Source organism: Lichenostomus cassidix, chromosome 13, assembly GCF_008360975.1.
Source record: "Lichenostomus cassidix isolate B80296 chromosome 13, HeHo_3.0, whole genome shotgun sequence".
Lineage (NCBI taxonomy): Eukaryota > Metazoa > Chordata > Aves > Passeriformes > Meliphagidae > Lichenostomus > Lichenostomus cassidix.
Window position 1 is genome coordinate 13,101,233 of NC_139494.1, and position 17,966 is coordinate 13,119,198.

The 17,966-nt window shown below is 46.0% G+C and overlaps 1 protein-coding gene across 4 annotated transcripts in view; it reads left to right on the top strand.

Annotated features, from left to right (window-relative positions):
• GRIA1 (glutamate ionotropic receptor AMPA type subunit 1) overlaps positions 1–17,966 on the top strand; it is a 118,004-nt gene that overhangs the window by 53,609 nt on the left and 46,429 nt on the right. For all 4 annotated transcript variants that reach the window (XR_014854924.1, XM_085073775.1, XM_085073772.1 and 1 more), the window contains exons 3-5: positions 1,368–1,607; positions 2,599–2,783; positions 7,230–7,283. Coding sequence is in view for 3 of the 4 variants with exons in the window: in XM_085073775.1 (XP_084929901.1) it covers positions 1,368–1,607; positions 2,599–2,783; positions 7,230–7,283 (479 nt within the window). In the remaining variant the exon portion in view is untranslated. The remainder of the gene's footprint in view (positions 1–1,367; positions 1,608–2,598; positions 2,784–7,229; positions 7,284–17,966) is intronic.

The following is a 17,966-nucleotide window of genomic DNA, read 5'->3' on the forward strand; positions in this document are numbered from 1 at the left end:
TTTGCACAATGGGAAGCAGGATTTCTTGCTCTTCCCTCTACGTGTTTGGTGCTGGCAGTAGAGAAGTGAGGAACTGAGAAGTGAGAAAAAGGCAATTTTTTCCAGGATAGCTGTAAGCCAGTTGGGACTGACTTTGTGTCCCTGCTGGAGGGACAGAGCTCACATGGAGCCCAGCTAAGGATGCAAGAAACTCCTTTTTATCAGCCTGTCTCCAGCCACACAAGCAGAAGGTTCAGTACTGGCAGTTACCAGCAAATCCAGGTCAGGGGATTCCTGAGCAGCACAGAGCACTTGCCAGGGGACCCCAGAATGTCACATCCAACTCCTCAGCCTGCACTTGGTGGAGAGAGTGATGTGTGAAGTGTCGAGTCAGTACAAATGTCACTGCCAAGGGTCTTCAGAGTCATGGTGACAAGAGGAGACACTAGTGCCAAGAGTTCTGACACAGGAAAAATGCTGTCACTGCCACCACCTCCAGCTTGGAGATTTATTGATGGTAACTTGGGATGTGCCATAAACAGGAGTGATACTAAATGAGTCTGATGGTCTCAGGGGCTAAGTTTTACTACCCAAAGTGTGAACTCTCTCTGTGTCACTGAGATCCTGAGGCATTTTCCCAGCAGCTCCCACGATCTCATTAAATGCTCTCCAGAGAAGAGCTCCAACCCCAGGGAGCTATCCCTGCTCAGCATCACCAGGGGCTGAGGACAGACAGACACCTGCCAGGGACCCCAGCCAGCCCTCCTGGTGGACATTGCTGATACCTCCCCGGGCACTCAGCCTCCCTCCATGGTTTTGTGAGGAAACCAGAAATTGCCACACAGGTGTCCCCGAGTACCAACACATTCTCAGTGTCAGAGGCTTCAACCTCAGTGCCTGGAGCTGGGCTGGGACTGCACTGAACCTTGGAGAACCTTTGCTCTGCCCTCTCAGAGTGGTTTCCTCAGCTCCTGAGGTCAAACCCATGCTTTCCTTCTGGAGTCCCTGGCCACAAAAGGCTGTGCTCTTGTGCAAAGGCTTTCCTTCTGCTCCATGTATGCATCTGGGGAAGCAGTAGCCTCTTTCTGCCAAGGGGTTCCCATGTTCAGATAACTCATTTTACCCCAGGAGCAGCAAAATCTTCAGCAGAGCCCTGGGGACAGTGATTCCATTCTTCTGAGTCCCTTCTGCCTATCAAAAGTCTGTGGAGACCAAAGGCAGACCCCATTGCCAAAAAGCCATGATCTTCACAGGTTGCCTTCACCAGGAAGAAAATCATCTAGTCCAGAGAACCTGCAGCTCATCTCAGGAGAAAGGTTTATTTGGGTGACCTTGCTGAGAAACCTCCTTGTCCCTGTGCCTCACCACCTTTCCCTCTGCTCCCACAGTCTGCTCGCAGTTCTCCAAGGGCGTCTATGCCATCTTTGGGTTTTATGAGAGGAGGACAGTCAACATGCTGACGTCATTCTGCGGGGCTCTGCACGTCTGCTTCATCACCCCGAGCTTCCCCGTCGAAACCTCCAACCAGTTCGTCCTCCAGCTGCGCCCAGAGCTCCAGGATGCTCTCATCAGTGTCATCGAGCACTACAGCTGGCAGAAATTTGTGTATATTTATGATGCTGACCGGGGTAAGTCGCAGCTGTATGGGAGGGGTTACGAGGAATTTAAAGAAAGTGGTCTAGAAGGGGTTTTCTCATTCAAAATTGTGTTTTGCTGGAGGTTGAGTCACCCTATGCCTTCCCTGTTCTCTGTTTCTTTTCTAAATATCCCTTTCTGCTGATGGTGAGCATTGATTTGAATGAAAAATTGGCCTGACACGGGGTGTGTGTGTTCATGGGGTCAGGTCTGAGCCTTGGAGGCTGGAAGCAAAACAGCCTTGTGGAGGATAGAGTAGAGGTAAGGTGATTCACATCTCTGTCCTGAAAATTATAACTATCCCCTGAAGGGACAGGATGGGCTTTAGAGACAAGGAGAAGGTATCAAAGCATCCCCCCTGCTTTCTGTTGTCATGAGGCATGGGCATGCTGAATAATCCAAAAGGAGTGCAGTAGGCAGGGTTGCCTAGGGTTGTCCAGCCCAATTCCAGAGGATTGCTACCTGCCTCTCCTCTGGAAGGCTGTGCATGTAATTTAGGCAACATAATTCTAAAAGTAATTATCTCCTGATAGGATGCTGCCGAGAGACAAGGATGCTGAATGTGATGGTGTGCTGTGATTGCTGAGGGTGTCCCTAACTCTAGGAGCAAACAGCCTGAGCAGATCAAAGATGAGAAGGAAACTATGGCTGAGAGAAATCAAGTTATTTGGGTAGTGACAGACAGGAAGACAGGGATTAGAATTCTTGTCTGAATCCCACAGCAGGGCCTGATCAATGAGACTGATCTGCCGATTACAAAGGACAATTAAGCCTGGAATCATCTGTTCTAGGACAGAAAAAGCAGGAGTCATTAATTCCAGCCCAGCTGAGTTTGGGTCAGATCTGGACTATTAGCTGCTCTCTGTAGTTCTGCTGCACTTTGTGACTCCATCTCCAGCCTGGCTTGAGGCAGCTACACAGGAGGATGGAAAGATGCCTTTGCACAGCTAAAACCTGCCTCTCCCCCTTCTCTTCCCATCACAGGGTTGTCAGTCCTGCAGAAAGTGCTGGACACTGCAGCCGAGAAGAACTGGCAGGTGACAGCTGTCAACATCCTGACAACAACAGAGGAGGGGTACCGAGTGCTCTTCCAGGAGCTGGAGAAGAAGAAGGAGAGGCTGGTGGTGGTGGACTGCGAGTCTGAGAGGCTGAACATCATCCTTAACAAGGTTGTGTTGATGTGGGACTTCTGGGAGGGGTCTTGGGTGGGAAGGGCTGTTTTTTCTGGTGAAGTTCTCCCCATTCTTGCCTGACCCCTGTTTCCTCGAGGCTCTTGGTGGGTGTGTGGTGTATGCTTTGCAGCTGCTGAGCTTGCAGACATTTCTCTGTTGTGTCATTGTGGAAACCATAAAGCTGTAGGAATGGTACAGGTTCTCATGAATTCTGGCTAAGAGAGCTCCACCACTCCATGTTCCCTGTATGTTTGACTCCTGGGCTCAGCCCTTTACACCCCTTATTCCCCAGCGAGTTTGCTTTGTGCTGATTACTCCAAGCAGAGTGCACAAGGTGTGTCACCTCCTGACTCTGCTGAGTCTTTCTCCAGTTTTCCAGTTAGGGTGGAGGTGTGAATTGGCACTGCCAGACTCCTGATCCTCCAGCCTCCATGGGCTGCACCGAATTCTCACACCTGTGCCAGCAGGACAGGAGGATTTTGGTACATCTGTCCTGAATATGGATTTCTGAGGACAGAAGAAAAATACAAGTTGGAGGTGTATTCAACCTGTAATTCAGCTCCAGCCACAATACCTTTCCCTCTCACACCTACAGCCAAGTCCTTCCCCACCACTGGGACTCCAGTCCCACATGGCTTGGAAAGCCCTGCAGGTGCTGCCCTGCAATTGCCACTGCTTTACTCCTCATATCAGCTCACTCTTACCTCGTGCTCCACCCATCTCCTTGTCTAAGGTACCTGTCATCTCCTGTCTCACACTTCAGCTGCTCCCTGGCTGGGGCAGGACTGACATTTCACCAGCTGCACAGCTCAGTGAGGAGCACAATCCATCCTTGCTGGATGTCTCTGGGTGCTCCTCAGTTATGTGTAATAACCAAGCAGAGAGCAGGCTGTACCCTCAGAGTAAAGGTCATTGTCATGAAATAGAAAACAGGTTATTCCAGAGGGTGAATTCTTCTCTCTGACCATGGAGCAGCTGCAGTTGAACAAAATTTTGGACAAGACCTAGGCAGTGAATTTGACTTTTCTACAGGGTGTATCAAATTTCTGGGATTAATAGTGTTGGGGTTTTAAACCTGGTTTTTCTAACAGAATAAGTTCTGTAGTCAAGTGTTATCTACTTTTCTTGATAGAAACAGGAAAATAAGTATTTCTTTCCAGTTTCTCCACAGAACTGGAGGAAGAGTTAAACCTAGATATAAGAAAAGCTATTTGTAAGAACACTAAAAATCCAGGTACTGTGATTATTTGTTTTGCAATGCTATAAAAAATATCAGTTCCTAGGGAGAAGGGGTACAAAGCTGTGTTTTACTACAAAAAATACAAAGCAATTCCATCAGACTTCTGTGCCTGGGAGGTAACACTCCAGTGAAGAATAGAGCTGCAAACAACCTTTTCAGACCTGTGTAGTCCATTTCCATCCATTTTTGTATTCTTGTTCCAAGTCCACCAGGATTTCTGAGAGCAGAGGTAGTTATCCCAGTGTGAGAGGGTGATGCCAGCTTTTTCATAGTGTGCAGATGACTGGAGGGATTCAAAGACAGTGTTCAGCTCATTATCATGTGAAATTCAGCTGGGTCTGTAACTTGGCTGGTCTCTCAGCTCACCACAGCAGCAGCCTCAGTGGGAATGTCACTGTGCTGTTTGCCCTGTCCCTCTGAGTGTCTGAGGTGTTCCAAGAGCTGCCTCAGCCTCTGGGGGACACTGCAATGCATTTATCTTCTCCCCTGACATGCTCTGTCTCTTGATGGCAGTGGATTTGTGCTCAGTGGTGAGCAGGAGAGCCAGGCATGGCTGTTTAGAATCTAACACTGCTGCTTGCACACACTTTTCATTTTTCCTCCATCCACAAAACACAAATAACCCCAGTGACCCCAGCCAGGCTGCTCTCACACTCTGGTGCCTGCAGCTGTGGAGGAGCCAGTGCTCCATGTGTTAAAAATGACCTGGTTTCTCTCTGGGAGATTTCTCTGTGTCATGTCTCAAGGGTTTGATTTATCTTTTCTGAGGCACCTGTCATTTGTGAGGCAAGCCTTGGCTCAGGGCAGGTTGCCATGGGGTTGTGCTGTGTAGCCTTAATGGGATAAGGATGTGGTGGGTTGTGTTCCATCAAAGCCCTCTATTGTTTCTTCCTCGTCCCTCATTAAAATGAGTAACTGGAATTTCTCCTTTGCCAGTGTTTCACTCTGAGAGGATTTCTCTCTAATAGATGTCAAACTTGCCCATTAAGAAGTGGGTAATGAAACCTAGGTGGCCCAAGTGAGCTATCAGCATGCAGCCCAGCACAGCCTCTCACCACAGTCAGGAGAAGTGACAAATGTTATTATAACCTCAGCTTGCTACTGCTGTCCGGACACATTAGGACTGAGCAAGCATTTTAAAATAAATTAAGATCACAAATAACTGTGTAAAACACAGGAAACGAGCCTCATAACTCAGGTGGATGGGCTGCAAGATTAACAGCTCAGGGAGAGCTGGATGGCAGCCCTCTCCGGTTCATCGGCTCTGACACCTCATAAAATAACAAAGGAGACTTTGGGCAGAAGGAGCCAGCGCCAGATATTGTTGACACTGGAGAAAAGGGGAATTGGATCATAATTCTCAGGCATCCCAGTGCACCGGAGATTCTCCTTCCTCCCACAAGGTCTGGGGCTTACTGCAAAGGTCAGTCTTGGCTGATGAATGGAAAGGAACACGTTGGGTCTGGGTTTGCTTCTTAAGTCTGGCACTGAAAGACACTCAGAAGAACATCCCTAATGAGGTGTATATCTTCCTGGCTTTAGGTAGACAGAGGTTTGTTCTGAGAGCTGCAGACACCTCAGCAGAAGCCCCAGCGAGGGATCCTGTGCAGAGAGCCCCAGGGCAGTGAAGCTGGTGGAGCTGGCATTAGCTGTGGAAGGAATTGCTTCTAAATGAAGCCTTCATTGGAGTTAATTGCCACCCCCACGCTAATGCTGAGAACCAGATGAGTTTTATTATGCATACAAGAGCACTTCATCAGAGAAGGGCTAAAGCAGATGAACCAGTTGCACAGAGCAAGTGTCAGCTCATTTATAATCCATTTGGAAATCCCTAAATGACTGCTCATGATAATCTGGGAGTGCTGTCCCGTGGGGAGGATCAGTCTCTGCCCTCATCTGACACTTGTCAAGCACCTGCTGCCAGCCTGGTGTCAGAGAGAAGTCCTGGGTAGTCCTGATTTCTGGTTGAATCCAACACAGCAGTGGGTTTATGATCATTCTGGCTGTGAGGATCTTTCTGGCCTCACTGCAGTTTGTGCAGATTTTGCCTGAGTGTTGGCAATTCAGGCAGAAATCCAGAACCAATGCATATGACAATGGAAAGAAGAGGTAGTGTTGTCAGGAAGGAAACTTATAGGAACAGCACAGTTCTCTCAGAAACTCACAGATCTTGTGTTTGTACAAGCTTTGAGGGCAGGTTGGTTTGGGCCTTTTTTTCACTTTCTTCTTTCTGTGTGTAGAGTAGCTCAAATGCAGATGGTATCTGACTCTACTAAGAATTTAACAGTGCTGCTGGAAATCAATAGAGAAGAATTTCAATGAAAAAAATGGAGCAAGCAAGAAGAATAGGATTTCTAGCTGTATTCTTTCTGTGCTCCTTTTAAATCAAGGGAGAAAAAGACAGGGACCATCTGATCAGTGCCTCTGTCCCCTCCAGTCACAGGCAAATCTGCAACAGGTGGAAAGGCAAAAAGAAAGGGAAATTTTTCCAGCTAACATAGAAAAACTCAGGTGTTAGAGATTGGTAAGCAATTGTGTCGATAAAAGAAAATAAAAACCTGACTCTGCAGCATCAGGGAGAAAGGAGTAAATGGCAAAGCACATATATTGGGACACCATGCATATGAGTATATAAATTATCTCAATGAACATGCAGGGGAATCCTCTGTGGCTTGCACAGACAGCTTCATTCTGGAGATGTGGTTTAAAGCTAATGATGCACTAAAGCAGAAAAATTCACCCAAACTCTAAACTTCCAGCCATCTCTCCCAGGCAGCTCTTTGCAGCAGGGCTTGTCACTTGGAGGATGTGCAAGATTGCTCTCTACTCCTGCTTGATGTTTCAGTTACATTCACAGCACACATGGACTCCAGCTCCCCATTTGTTCCTTTGGTGGCTGAAATTTAGACTTTTTAAGGCTTTTTTTTCTTTTTCCCCTGAGCAGATAGGAAAGAGGTTGGTTTGGTTTCTTTCCCTGCCAGTGCAATATTTTTGTGGATCTTGGCCTGTCTAATTTCAGACTTGCTGCTCAAATATCACGCTCTGTCCATCCTCTAACAATGTTGTGAACTTTCCTTTTGCTGTCTTCCTGCTCACAGCTGAATAATCTCAGCAAGGGAAAATAAAAGTGATAAAGGGCAGATAACTGAAGTTCTTCTTCCTTAGATAATCTCTGCTAATTATCCTTGGTTTTTATCTTGCAGATCATCAAGCTTGAAAAGAATGGGAATGGGTACCACTACATTCTGGCAAATATGGTGAGTTGCCCTAATTGGTGGGGTTTTTTTCTATCTCACATTTTTGTAAAGCACTATATTTATAATTACTGAGCTGTACCCCCTTTTTCTCATCCACCTCACAGGTAAAAAATTATTTTTTGCTCTGTTCTCCTTGTGGAGTTTTCACTCTTGAGCCAGCAAGATATTTACAGGGTATCTCCAAGTGTGCTGGGGTTTTGTGGTGGTTTGACCTTGGCTGGATGACAGATGCCCACCAAGGTCACTTTGTCACTCTCCCCATGGTGCTAAATGAAATCTGACTGTCGTGGCCCTAGGGAAAGAATTGGATGCAAAGATTTCTGTAAGGAAAAGATTCTCCCTTCAATGCAGGGAGGTGCAGCCTGAGGACAGAGCAGTTTGGGGCAGTGGCAGGACCATCTTTCTGGAGCAAGGAGGATGGAAAATTTCTCTGCTTAGGGGGATTTGGGAAGAGGTAAGAGAGAGAAATGGAGGTTTTTCGCAGCAGAGCTCCTACCTACTCCTCCCCAAATGTGTCCATCCATCCAGGGGGATGTTGGCAGTCTGGGGCTGAGGCTGCTGTCCCTGGGACTCCTGTGTCCATGTGGATGCCCATGTGGATGTCCATGTGTCCATGTGTCCATGTTCCTGTTCTTTCTCCCTTTCTGGGAGGTAGTACGTCAGCCCAGGGGTAATTAAACTTTAAACTCCCAATTAGTCAAGCAGTGGCTGCCCTTCTCCTTCTCTCAGTCCCAAGATAACTCTGTAATTTACAAGGCAAAAATGGCCACATCATTACCCTGCAGTGCCCTGTTCTGACCCTGCACCCTGCGCTGGCTGCCTACCATGTAATTACAGAGATGAAAATGTTACCTTGTGCAGGGGGAGACATGCAAAACCACAGAGCAGCCAAGAACTTCAGCTGCTAATTTTTTAAAAGATTATTGTTTGCTGTAACCCAGGTCCTGGATGTTTATGAAAATTCCTTCATTAAAGTTAAGCAGGAAAACAAGCTGGTGGCACTGGAGTGAGAGTTTCTGGGCACTTTTATGTCCCCCACATGGAAGGCTGAATGAGAATATCACCTCTCCTCTTTGCACAGTTTCATAAGGAGAAATGCATGAAAGGCATGAGGTGAACTGAGCTAACCCTCAGGTGTAGGAGATTTGAAGGACATTTCCCTCTGTCTTAGGACACCACTCTCCCACTTTCACCTGGAGAAAGCACACTTGTCCCATCTTTAATGTGTTTTCTTGGCCTTTGCACAAATGCTGAGAGGACAGGGCTGTCTGGAAGAGGCTGCATACTCAGCCAACATGGCTTGTTAATAATTAACTCGGAGCAGAAGGCTTTTCATTTCCCCAGCCCCTCTGCAGGGACTTTCTGCCTCCCACTGTAGCTCAGGGGAGGGGGCTTTGGGTCCCACAGTGTCTGACAGGACCAGCAGAATTCACTGGTGTGCTTTCCAAGCAGCTTGGATTCAGGAGAGAAGAAACAGTGAAAGGAATTCAAGCTTTAGGTTTGGTCTTTCCTGCTCCTGAAAACCCAGCATCACACAAGAGGCAAACACCAGAGAGAAGAACAAGGGAAAGGGAAAGGGAAAGGGAAAGGGAAAGGGAAAGGGAAAGGGAAAGGGAAAGGGAAAGGGAAAGGGAAAGGGAAAGGGAAAGGGAAAGGGAAAGGGAAAGGGAAAGGGAAAGAAAGAGAAAAAGAAAGATAAAGGAATAATCAGACAGCATGGGAAAATTTTTTCAAAAAGAAGCCTGTCACCCCTCAAGGTTAAGAAGGTCCTTTCCTGAGCAGAACAATGTGGGCAGGTTGAGACACCAGAAGCCAAATCAGTTTCTGTGATGTGCTGCACCCACACGGGAGCTGCTGGATAATGGGTTTAGCAAGGAGAATGGCAAAAAAGCCCTGAAGATCCCATGTTTCTGAGGCCATAGGACAGCAAGGAAGGACAGCAAACCTCCATATGCGGGGATGGCCAGGCATTTTATAAGAGATTGTCAGAAGTCAGCACCTGGCAGTGTTAAACCCTGGTGTGAACACTCTGATCCAAGAGATCACAGTAGGTTTTACCCTCTTCTGAGGACATCTCATCGCTGGATTAGAGCCTTCAGAGGGTGTAGCCTGCTGTAATTTATTCCCACTGACTCACACACGTAGTGGTAGACCTTACCCACCCCGCATTTTCCCCTGCAGACATGTCCTAGGATGACAGGGACTGCGTTTCCCACACACACTCTTGTACCCTCGTGCCTGGAGAACAGCCCTGCTTTGTGTAAGTGCCTCATTCCAGAGCACTGAGTTGGCAGAGAATAAATTAGGAGCTAAAACCTGGAAGTGTTGGGTTTACAAATGAGTTATTTTTTGTCTCCTGTGCTGACTGAGGCAGTCCTGAGTTTAGGACTCTCATCCTGTATGAAGATAAGGTCGAGGGAATGCTCAGCTGGTTTGTAGCCACTGAGTTTCCTGCACTAGCTGAGCAAGGGGAGGAATTTTCAAAGCCTGCCTTTTGCCTAACCTCCTTGGCTATGGAAAAATAGCCAATCATGGAAGCAACACATTGGAAGCAAATATTGGGAAACATTTCTGGATAACCCCACTTAAATTCCTTTTTATAGCTATATTCCTTTTCACAGCTATACTCAGCCAAAATCCAAGCAGCAGCACACGACTGCCCAGTCACAGCAGCTTCAGACTGGTGCTGCAACATGAATGCAAAGCAAGTTTGCAAGGCTGAGAAAGCCTCACAGGCTGAGAAAAGTCTAAAAAAACTCCTCCATAGGCACATTTTGGAATGGAGGAATTCCCTGTCTGGCCACAGCCAATCCATGAGCAAAGAGGCACTCCCTTGCATTAACCTTGCTGTGTGTTTGCCCAGCAGCTGCCCTGGGTGAGCTGCAGTGAAGTACTGAGCAGAATTTGACAGCAGCAAGTGAAAGCTGGTATATCCTAGCAGGAGCAACTTTCTGTTTCAGTGAAATTGCTGTTGCCAAGGCGAGACAATAATATTTCTGCGTTCACAAACAAAATGAAACCACTCTGCACCTTAGGCACTGGGCAAGCTTCCTTCTCTGAACCTGCTACACCTGCTGAAGACACAACCTGTCTTGTCTGCCCAGCCCTGCCCATCCTACAAAGTTCTGACTGAAATATCCCTGCCAGGGGAAAGGTTTCTGTGAGCATCCCTGCCTCTCCTCAAGCCACATTTGGCACTGTGCATGGCTTTTGCACACTCATGAAATCTTGATATTCAGTTGGTACCCATTAGAGTTACCCCAGTTGGCATTTACCAGAGCCAGCCTGGTTCTGGATATTTGATATTTGTCAAGTGCACTGGGGCTTTGCAGTCATTCTCCCTCTCCCTCTCTTCCCCTCTGGAACTCAAAGAGATTTGGCAACTTTAAGAAGTGTTTGTTTTTGTGAGTCTTATTTTTCTAAGCTTTGTTCTCAGCCTTTGAGATCATCAGTTCTAGCAACCACAAAGGGGAAAAAAAAATACAGTCAATACTATCAGAGGAGCAAGCTTAGAAACTTCTGGGATTCCTTTCCTTTGAAATTCAGGCTTTTTCCTCATAACCTTGGCTTTGTGTATCTGTTTGTCCTACGCCATGGATGTGAGCTGACTGCTGTCAGTAGTGGGAGAGCATCAGGGGGAGTGTCATCTCTCTTGGGCAGAGAAAAATCTTTGTCATCAAATAAGCGACATTCTTGTGACCTCTTTTTAAAGCAAAATTATGAAAGACAGCTCCCACATACAGTGCTTCAGCCTCTTTTTTCTCTCCTGGCACATTAGTCCAGGTTGTTCTTTCAGCAAATGCTCTTTATTTTTTTGAAGATGAATAGGTAAGTGCATGAGATTGCTGATGGCAGGGGTGGCAGGGAAAAGCAGAGATACAAACAGTGTTGATTAGCAAAGGTAAGCACTTTTTCCTGTGCCATTCTCCATCAGCCTGTCAGCACTGAGTGAGGCCATGGACAGTTGCATTGTGCTGGCTGTTGTGCTGGTGGTGGTGCAGGTAGTGCAGTAGTTCCCAGCACAGCAGCTTTGCCAGCAGAGTGGCTTGTGCAGGACTCAGACAAGATATGCTGGGTTGATCCAGTTGACCTGTGGGTTAGATGGGCAGTTTTGACTTTTTTGCCCCCTTTTTGTGTGCATCTCTTGCTGATTTGAAGCTCTGGTTTGTGAAGTTTCCAGAAGGATGTGCACAGCATCTCCTTCTTGTCCTGGCAAAAAATCTCAAGATACCTGGTCTTCCAAAAATTACATTCTTCAATTGGAAAAATACACCCTAAGTTACTTTTAAGGTTTCTGACATTATGCCCATTATACCTTTCTTCTTCCTGAGAGGTTGGTGCAAGTAGGCTCATGAGACAAATTCATTTTCTATGCAGAGGAAGACTAATATATCAGTGAAACTTCTGCATTTCAACTTCCAAACAGCTTTTGTGTCCTGATTCAAAAATTATCAAGCAGAAGAACCCCATATAACATTATCTCATCCGAATTACTGATAGTAAAAGACACAGCAGTGCCCTGAATTAATTTTTGCTTGAACTAGAGTGTCTCATGTATAAGAAAATTATCTGGTTTGATACAAAAATTGCCCACACAGGAGAATATGAACAGCAACCTTGGGAGGATTTTTGCAGCAGTTAATGAGGGCTCAGAACCATGAGTGACTTACTGTGGCTTAAAAAATCAGAGCATCAGGTGAGTAACTGACAGATTATATTACAGCTATTGGAAGGGAAAATATGTTTGCTTAAATTTCAGTGAAATGGTGTTAAACTAACAGGTTTCCTCAGCCATTTGCCATCTCCTAATCCATTACCCCAGCTCAACTGGCAAGTGCTGATGTGTAAATCCATAGTATCTGCCTCATGGTGACTTCATTTGTGCTCTTTTCTAGTCAAAACATGCTTAGCTTCAGCTTCCTCCACCAGATTTATGCTTCTGTTTGCTAGACAAAATATTCCATTACTGATGTTTTGATCCTTGTAAGCTCTGATCAGGTCATCCCTTAATCATATCTTTGATTGAATTCATGGCATCTGCCACTGCACGGCACATTTCCCAAACCTTTAAATCAGTTTATGCCCTGGAAGCTCTCTAATGCAAAAAACATCCACCTAGAGCATTTCTTCCTCTGCCTGCACTGAGCCTTCTGACAAGATGTGTATGGTCATTTACACCCAGAATGTGCTGCAGCTGTGGGGTTGGGCAAATGCAAATATCACAATCTGCAGATCTACGCCAAAGAAAAGTTCATATTTTCTGATTCATCTCCAATCCCTTGTGCTTAAAATCTGGATTAAAATCTGCATTCTCACCTGATCTGGCTTATGTTGCATCCACAGACAGGACAAAACACTCTCATCAAACTGCAGGGTTGGTGAGGTGTCTGACAGTGCCATCTTCTCCTGTCTTTCTTTTCCCTTTCTTCACTAACTTCTGAGTTACAGTGAGGACTCACATGTTGTGCTGCAGCAATGGGATTTGACACATTAATAACTCCGCAGAGGAGAAAAAACCCTCTCCCATTGCAAGACACACTGGAATGAGACTGGAGCAGATGGGCTCTTTTTTGACATACCCTCCTCATTAATACAAAGTGATGGGAGTGAGGAATGATGCTTCACTGGAGAAGTCAAGCTTGAAGATAATTTGGTATATTAGAGATGCTCCGTCTGGAAACACTCAATTTCTTGCTCCCTGCAGTAAGTCATTGCTGTACCTTGGAATGACAGGAGCCACTTTGTATTCACTCAGCTGATCTACAGCCATTCAGAAGCAAAAATTTTTTGCTTTGCGAAGTTTCTTGTAATCATAAAATCTGCTATGAGGAAGTAGTCTGGCATTGCAAGTCATGCATTTAAACAGAGCTGGGCCAGTTTCCCGATGCTGCCACAGGTTTCTGTGGCACCCACCCAAGCTCAGAGTGAATTGCTTAAACGCTTTTGGCTTGAAAAGGATATTTCAGTCTGCAAAGCAGACTCTAGTCTCTTCATCCCAGACAGAAAGGGACTTAAAAAACCTAATACTCCTTCCTGATGAGGAGGCTGTTAGCTTCAGCCAACAAGCCTTCTCCAGGCAATTCAAAAGAAAGGGGTGTTTTTCCCTCTCCTCATTCAAAGCTGAGTTTACCAGCCTCAAGGGCAGATCTGGAGAGCTCAGAAGATGCAGCAGGAGGAGAGAAAACAACACTGTTTCTCAGGAACGTGGCTGTCTTCAAGGAGACTCTGTAATGTCCTTTCTCCCAGGAAAAGAGGAGGCTTGGAGCACGGGCTGGGAGGTTTTTGGCTGGGCTGTGGGATGGTTTTTGAGCTGCTGAGCCACAGCCTGCCCAGAGCTCAGCCTGTGCTGCTGCTCCTGCAGCTTCAAAGGCACCACAGGAGGCACCTGCAGGGAAAGGGCCAGCAATTAATGCAAGTTTAGTGAAACACAAAGAGAATCTGGAGGTGTGGGGCGATGGCTGGCTGCCTCTCAATGTCTGGGTGCATTCCCGTGGGCAGGGATGGTATTCCACAAGCAGCTGTGCCACCAAGTGTCATCCATGTGCAGAGAGGAGGCAGAGGTTTGGGATGGTGAGGCAGTGAAATATGAGGGTGAAAGGAGAGATGTGGGGAAGTCAGTGATGCTGGCAGATTTGAGGAGGGTTGTGCACAAAGGGATGAGGTTCTCCCTACACTGGCAACTGCCTGCATTGACCACTCAGTGTTCTGGCTCCTCATAGTGTCCAGGGTATAAATTAGGAGCTGGTTCATTTCTGGAGGGACTTTCTTTTCAAGGCAGATCCTTCGTGGGCCACTTAATCAAGATGGATTCATGAGGCCCATTTCAAGTCATCAGTCTTCGTGCATTATGCATTTCCTTTGATGATTGAGCCCACAAGCAGTGCAGAGGAATATAAATGTGGGACTTGCTGACGCCTCTCCCAGCAACCAAGGCAGAGAATGGGACAGTAAAACAACCTTTGGCTGAAAACTGCTTTCAGTTTAAAAACAGCATAAAGAACAGACACATCAAGGAAAGCACAATGAGGAAAAGCCCCTTCTCAGTACTGTTTTCTATCTGAAGCCACAAAGGTCTGTAATAGCTGCCCATATTATTTCCTCTCAGCAGCACCCTGCACGTAATTGCTCTGCAAGGTTCATTAATGCAGAGAGGAGCCCATGGCATGGGCTAAAGAGCAAATTCCCTCCTTTGAACCCAGGCTGGCTGCTGCTGGAGCAGCGTGCTGCAGATGCTGTGAGTCAGAGCAGGCTGGAGGAGGGAGCTGCCTCAGCCCATCAGCACCATGGGGACAGATTGCTGTGGTTTGTTGTCAGCCTGCTCCTTCGGTGGCATTTGGAGAGCCAGGAGTTCTCCAGGCATGTGCAAGGCAGGAGGCCACGTCCTCTGTTTGGCTGAGGTGGTTTTGTGGAGTGAATTTAAACCAAAGGGACAGCTGGTCCTGCCATGGGGCAGGGGTTGGCTGGCTGATGGATGTCCCCTCCAGCCTGGCTGTGATGGTTCCCAGGGATAGCTGTGCCTGCAGGAGTGTTGTTGTCTCCCCTGCAGTCTCCACATCCTGCTGCTCTGTGCTGCCTCTGGGTCCCTGTGTGCTTTTCCAGGGGCACTGGACTGTGAGTTCCCATATTCCCCCTCCCTGGGGATGGCCAGTGCTGTGCAGGGAGCTGAAGCTTGATCCCTGCATGTCCAACAGGCACATCCCAAATGCTTCAGGTGTCAGGAGCTTGAAGCAACTCACATACAACCACATTCTAGGAGCTCATTTCTCAGCTCATTTCCCTGAACTGTGCTCCAGACATGGCTGCAAAGCAAGATTTTGCCAGTATTCCCTGGTAAATTTTAGAAACAGTTTCAAAGCCATTTGATGGCTCCATGGGACCACATGGAATGCATCCTTCCAGCACTGCTCACTTCTTGCTGTGCTTGGTTGGATGACAGAGGGAAGCATTTCTGGGCTAGTTCTTTCCCAAACTGGTTGGTATAAACATATCCCTGCAACAGCACAGCTGCTGCCCCTCAGTCATGGGTTACAGTCTTTTCTTAGCCAAGTTGTAAGAATTTATTTTCTGTTTCCCAAATATGGACAATTGAAAACAAAATAAAAGATCCTTTTTTTTTTTTTTTTTTGCAATGTGTGTCTATAGTTAGTACAAAGTGACAGATGATTCATGATTTCTTTAGTTGCAAATATTGTAATTCTCCTGTTCTCCTGTTTCCTGCTAGCACTGATGGATATTCCAGAAGGAGAGATAAGCATATTGAATTCCTACTGCCACTTTGTCAATAGAAGCATTTTCAAAAACCAGTTTGCATAACATTTGATAGCTTTTTGTTTATATGTTTGCTAGCAAGAATTCACCTGCTCTGGGAATTATTTTCTAAAATATTTGACCTCTGGATTTGCCTGATTGTTGGTTCTCATGTTCCCCAGATCTGCTCTGAGCAGATTTCAGTGGTGTGGTGATTAAAATCCCTTTGTAATTAGGAGCATTCCTATAATGTCCTTGTAATGGGGCATGTGGAGGAGGGATAACAGGTGAAAACAATTATTTCAGCCTTTGATAACTGCCAAAATGCAAAGATGTCTTGAAGGTTAATGATGTCCTCTATGGTCCCAACTGCCTTAAATGATTGGAAAATCTTCAGAGGTCTCCACACTTTTTAAAGAAACTGAATGATGACAAAAATCAGTGGGGAAAAATTAGCACAATTTTTAGGAAGAAATAACTCCTTTCATCTATTCAGATTATTTAAAAATTTTATGCAAGATGAATCCCAATGAATATTGCTGAGTATTTGCTTCAGTTTCAGAATGGTTTTGTTTGGGGAAAACAGTGAAGTACAGTGGTTTCAACCACTGCTGTCTTGTCATTGCTGCCATAACATTTTTTTTTAAATTTTCTTATTTAAATCTGCATTCTGAGGGGTCTTAACATCAGACACCTTACTCATACTCTGCTGTGAACTTGGACTTTTCTTGCTGCCTTTGCAGGTCTCCCAAAGAGGAGCTGGTTGCACAAACTTCAAGTTGCTCTGCAATAGTTTCTTTTGACAGATCTTTTTCCCCTGAGTACCTCCCAGGAGCAAAATGTCAGTGTGATTTGGTCCCAGCCATGAATAACCAGTTGGCAACCCTGTGAGGTCCCTTTTTCTGAATCTTAGGAGATCTACATGTCAAAAACCACTTGGCCTGAAATGCATTAAGATGTCAGGGACAATTATCCTGCTGCATTTCCTATTCATTAATCACAGCTCTGGCTTTCTGAAACCCCTACGCCAGCAATTACAAACCAGATTGATGTGGGTTTAACCAGCATCCTGAGGAATATGTACACACAAAATATCACTTTTTTTCCCCTTTTAACCTAACTCACTGTACTTTGAAGCAAAATAAGCCATCTATTTAGAGCATCTGTACACCAGTATCCAATCCTCAGCCTTCTAAGTAGATGCCAAATTGCCTACAAAATGCTGGCAGAAAAAATGTGAAAGTCTTTAAAGTCATTTTTGAGTCACTTATGACTCCCTTGGTCTGACACTGATGTGAGAGGGCAATTTGGTCTTTTCCTGGCAAGGTCTGTTCCCAAAACAGGTTTCCATCTAATGTCTTGATCCTGACTTTGGAGGTTGATCAGCTAATTAACTCCCTCAGCCTGTGAACAGAGAGCACCACTTTGGGAACCTGATTGGTGTTTCCTGGAAATGATGTAACTTGGCTTTTTCAGCTCACACCCTCATTGTGTGTCTGAGAACAAGGAAGGGAGAGAAACCTTCACCTCCTCAGGGGCAGGTTGATGAGGAGCCTGCAGAGAGCACTCAGCAGCAGGGCAGGGGGAAGGCAGAGCTCAAAGAAGCTCTTCTGCTGCTCAAGTGGTTGTGTGGTGACAATCCTCCCGTTCATCTCCCCTCGTGCACTGAGGTTGCTGATGGTGACAGTGTGAATAATTGACTCCATCTCTGGTGTTTGTATCCCTAAAGAAAAAGGCACCAGAGCTCAGTCTGTTCCACAGGCAGCAGGAGGGAACAGCCCTGTCCAAGCACCTCTGCAAGGAGCCACAGAGAGCAGTTCTGCACAGCAGCAGTGCTGCACAGTTGGGGTTGAAGCTGGGACACCATGACCCCTTTCTCCATATTGCAGTGTGTCTCTAATTAGGTTTTCAAGTCTGACTCAAGGGGGTGATTAATTCTGCAATGCCACACTGATCAGCACACATGTGTGTCTGCATGTGTGTTCATTGCATGCACAGAGCAACAAGCAGACAAGAACAACAAGGAGATGAAAGAAATGTATTTCATTAGTGATCTGAAGTCTAAGAAAGCACCTTTTTTTCTCCCAAATTAGCTAATTCTATAAACTGGCTTTTCTAGTAACAAAACAAGCTGACCAACCTATTCCTTCTGATCGGGTGAAAGTTTATTGTTCAGGATTTGTTTTTCCCTACAAACTGTGTTTTTAAAGAAGTAGCCTATCCAGTGGTGACTGAGTCCATGAAAGTTAGGGCTGGATGAACAATTCTGTGTAAAATCTAGAGTTGGGTGAAAAATATATTCTAATATATTTTACAAACTTTATTAATTTCATCCAAGCATTATTCAGGATACATTTTTCCATTATTCTGCTAACTTTCTTGCAGACCAGCTATTGTAAATACAATTATTTGTCTCCCTGGGTGGTAACTGCAGGA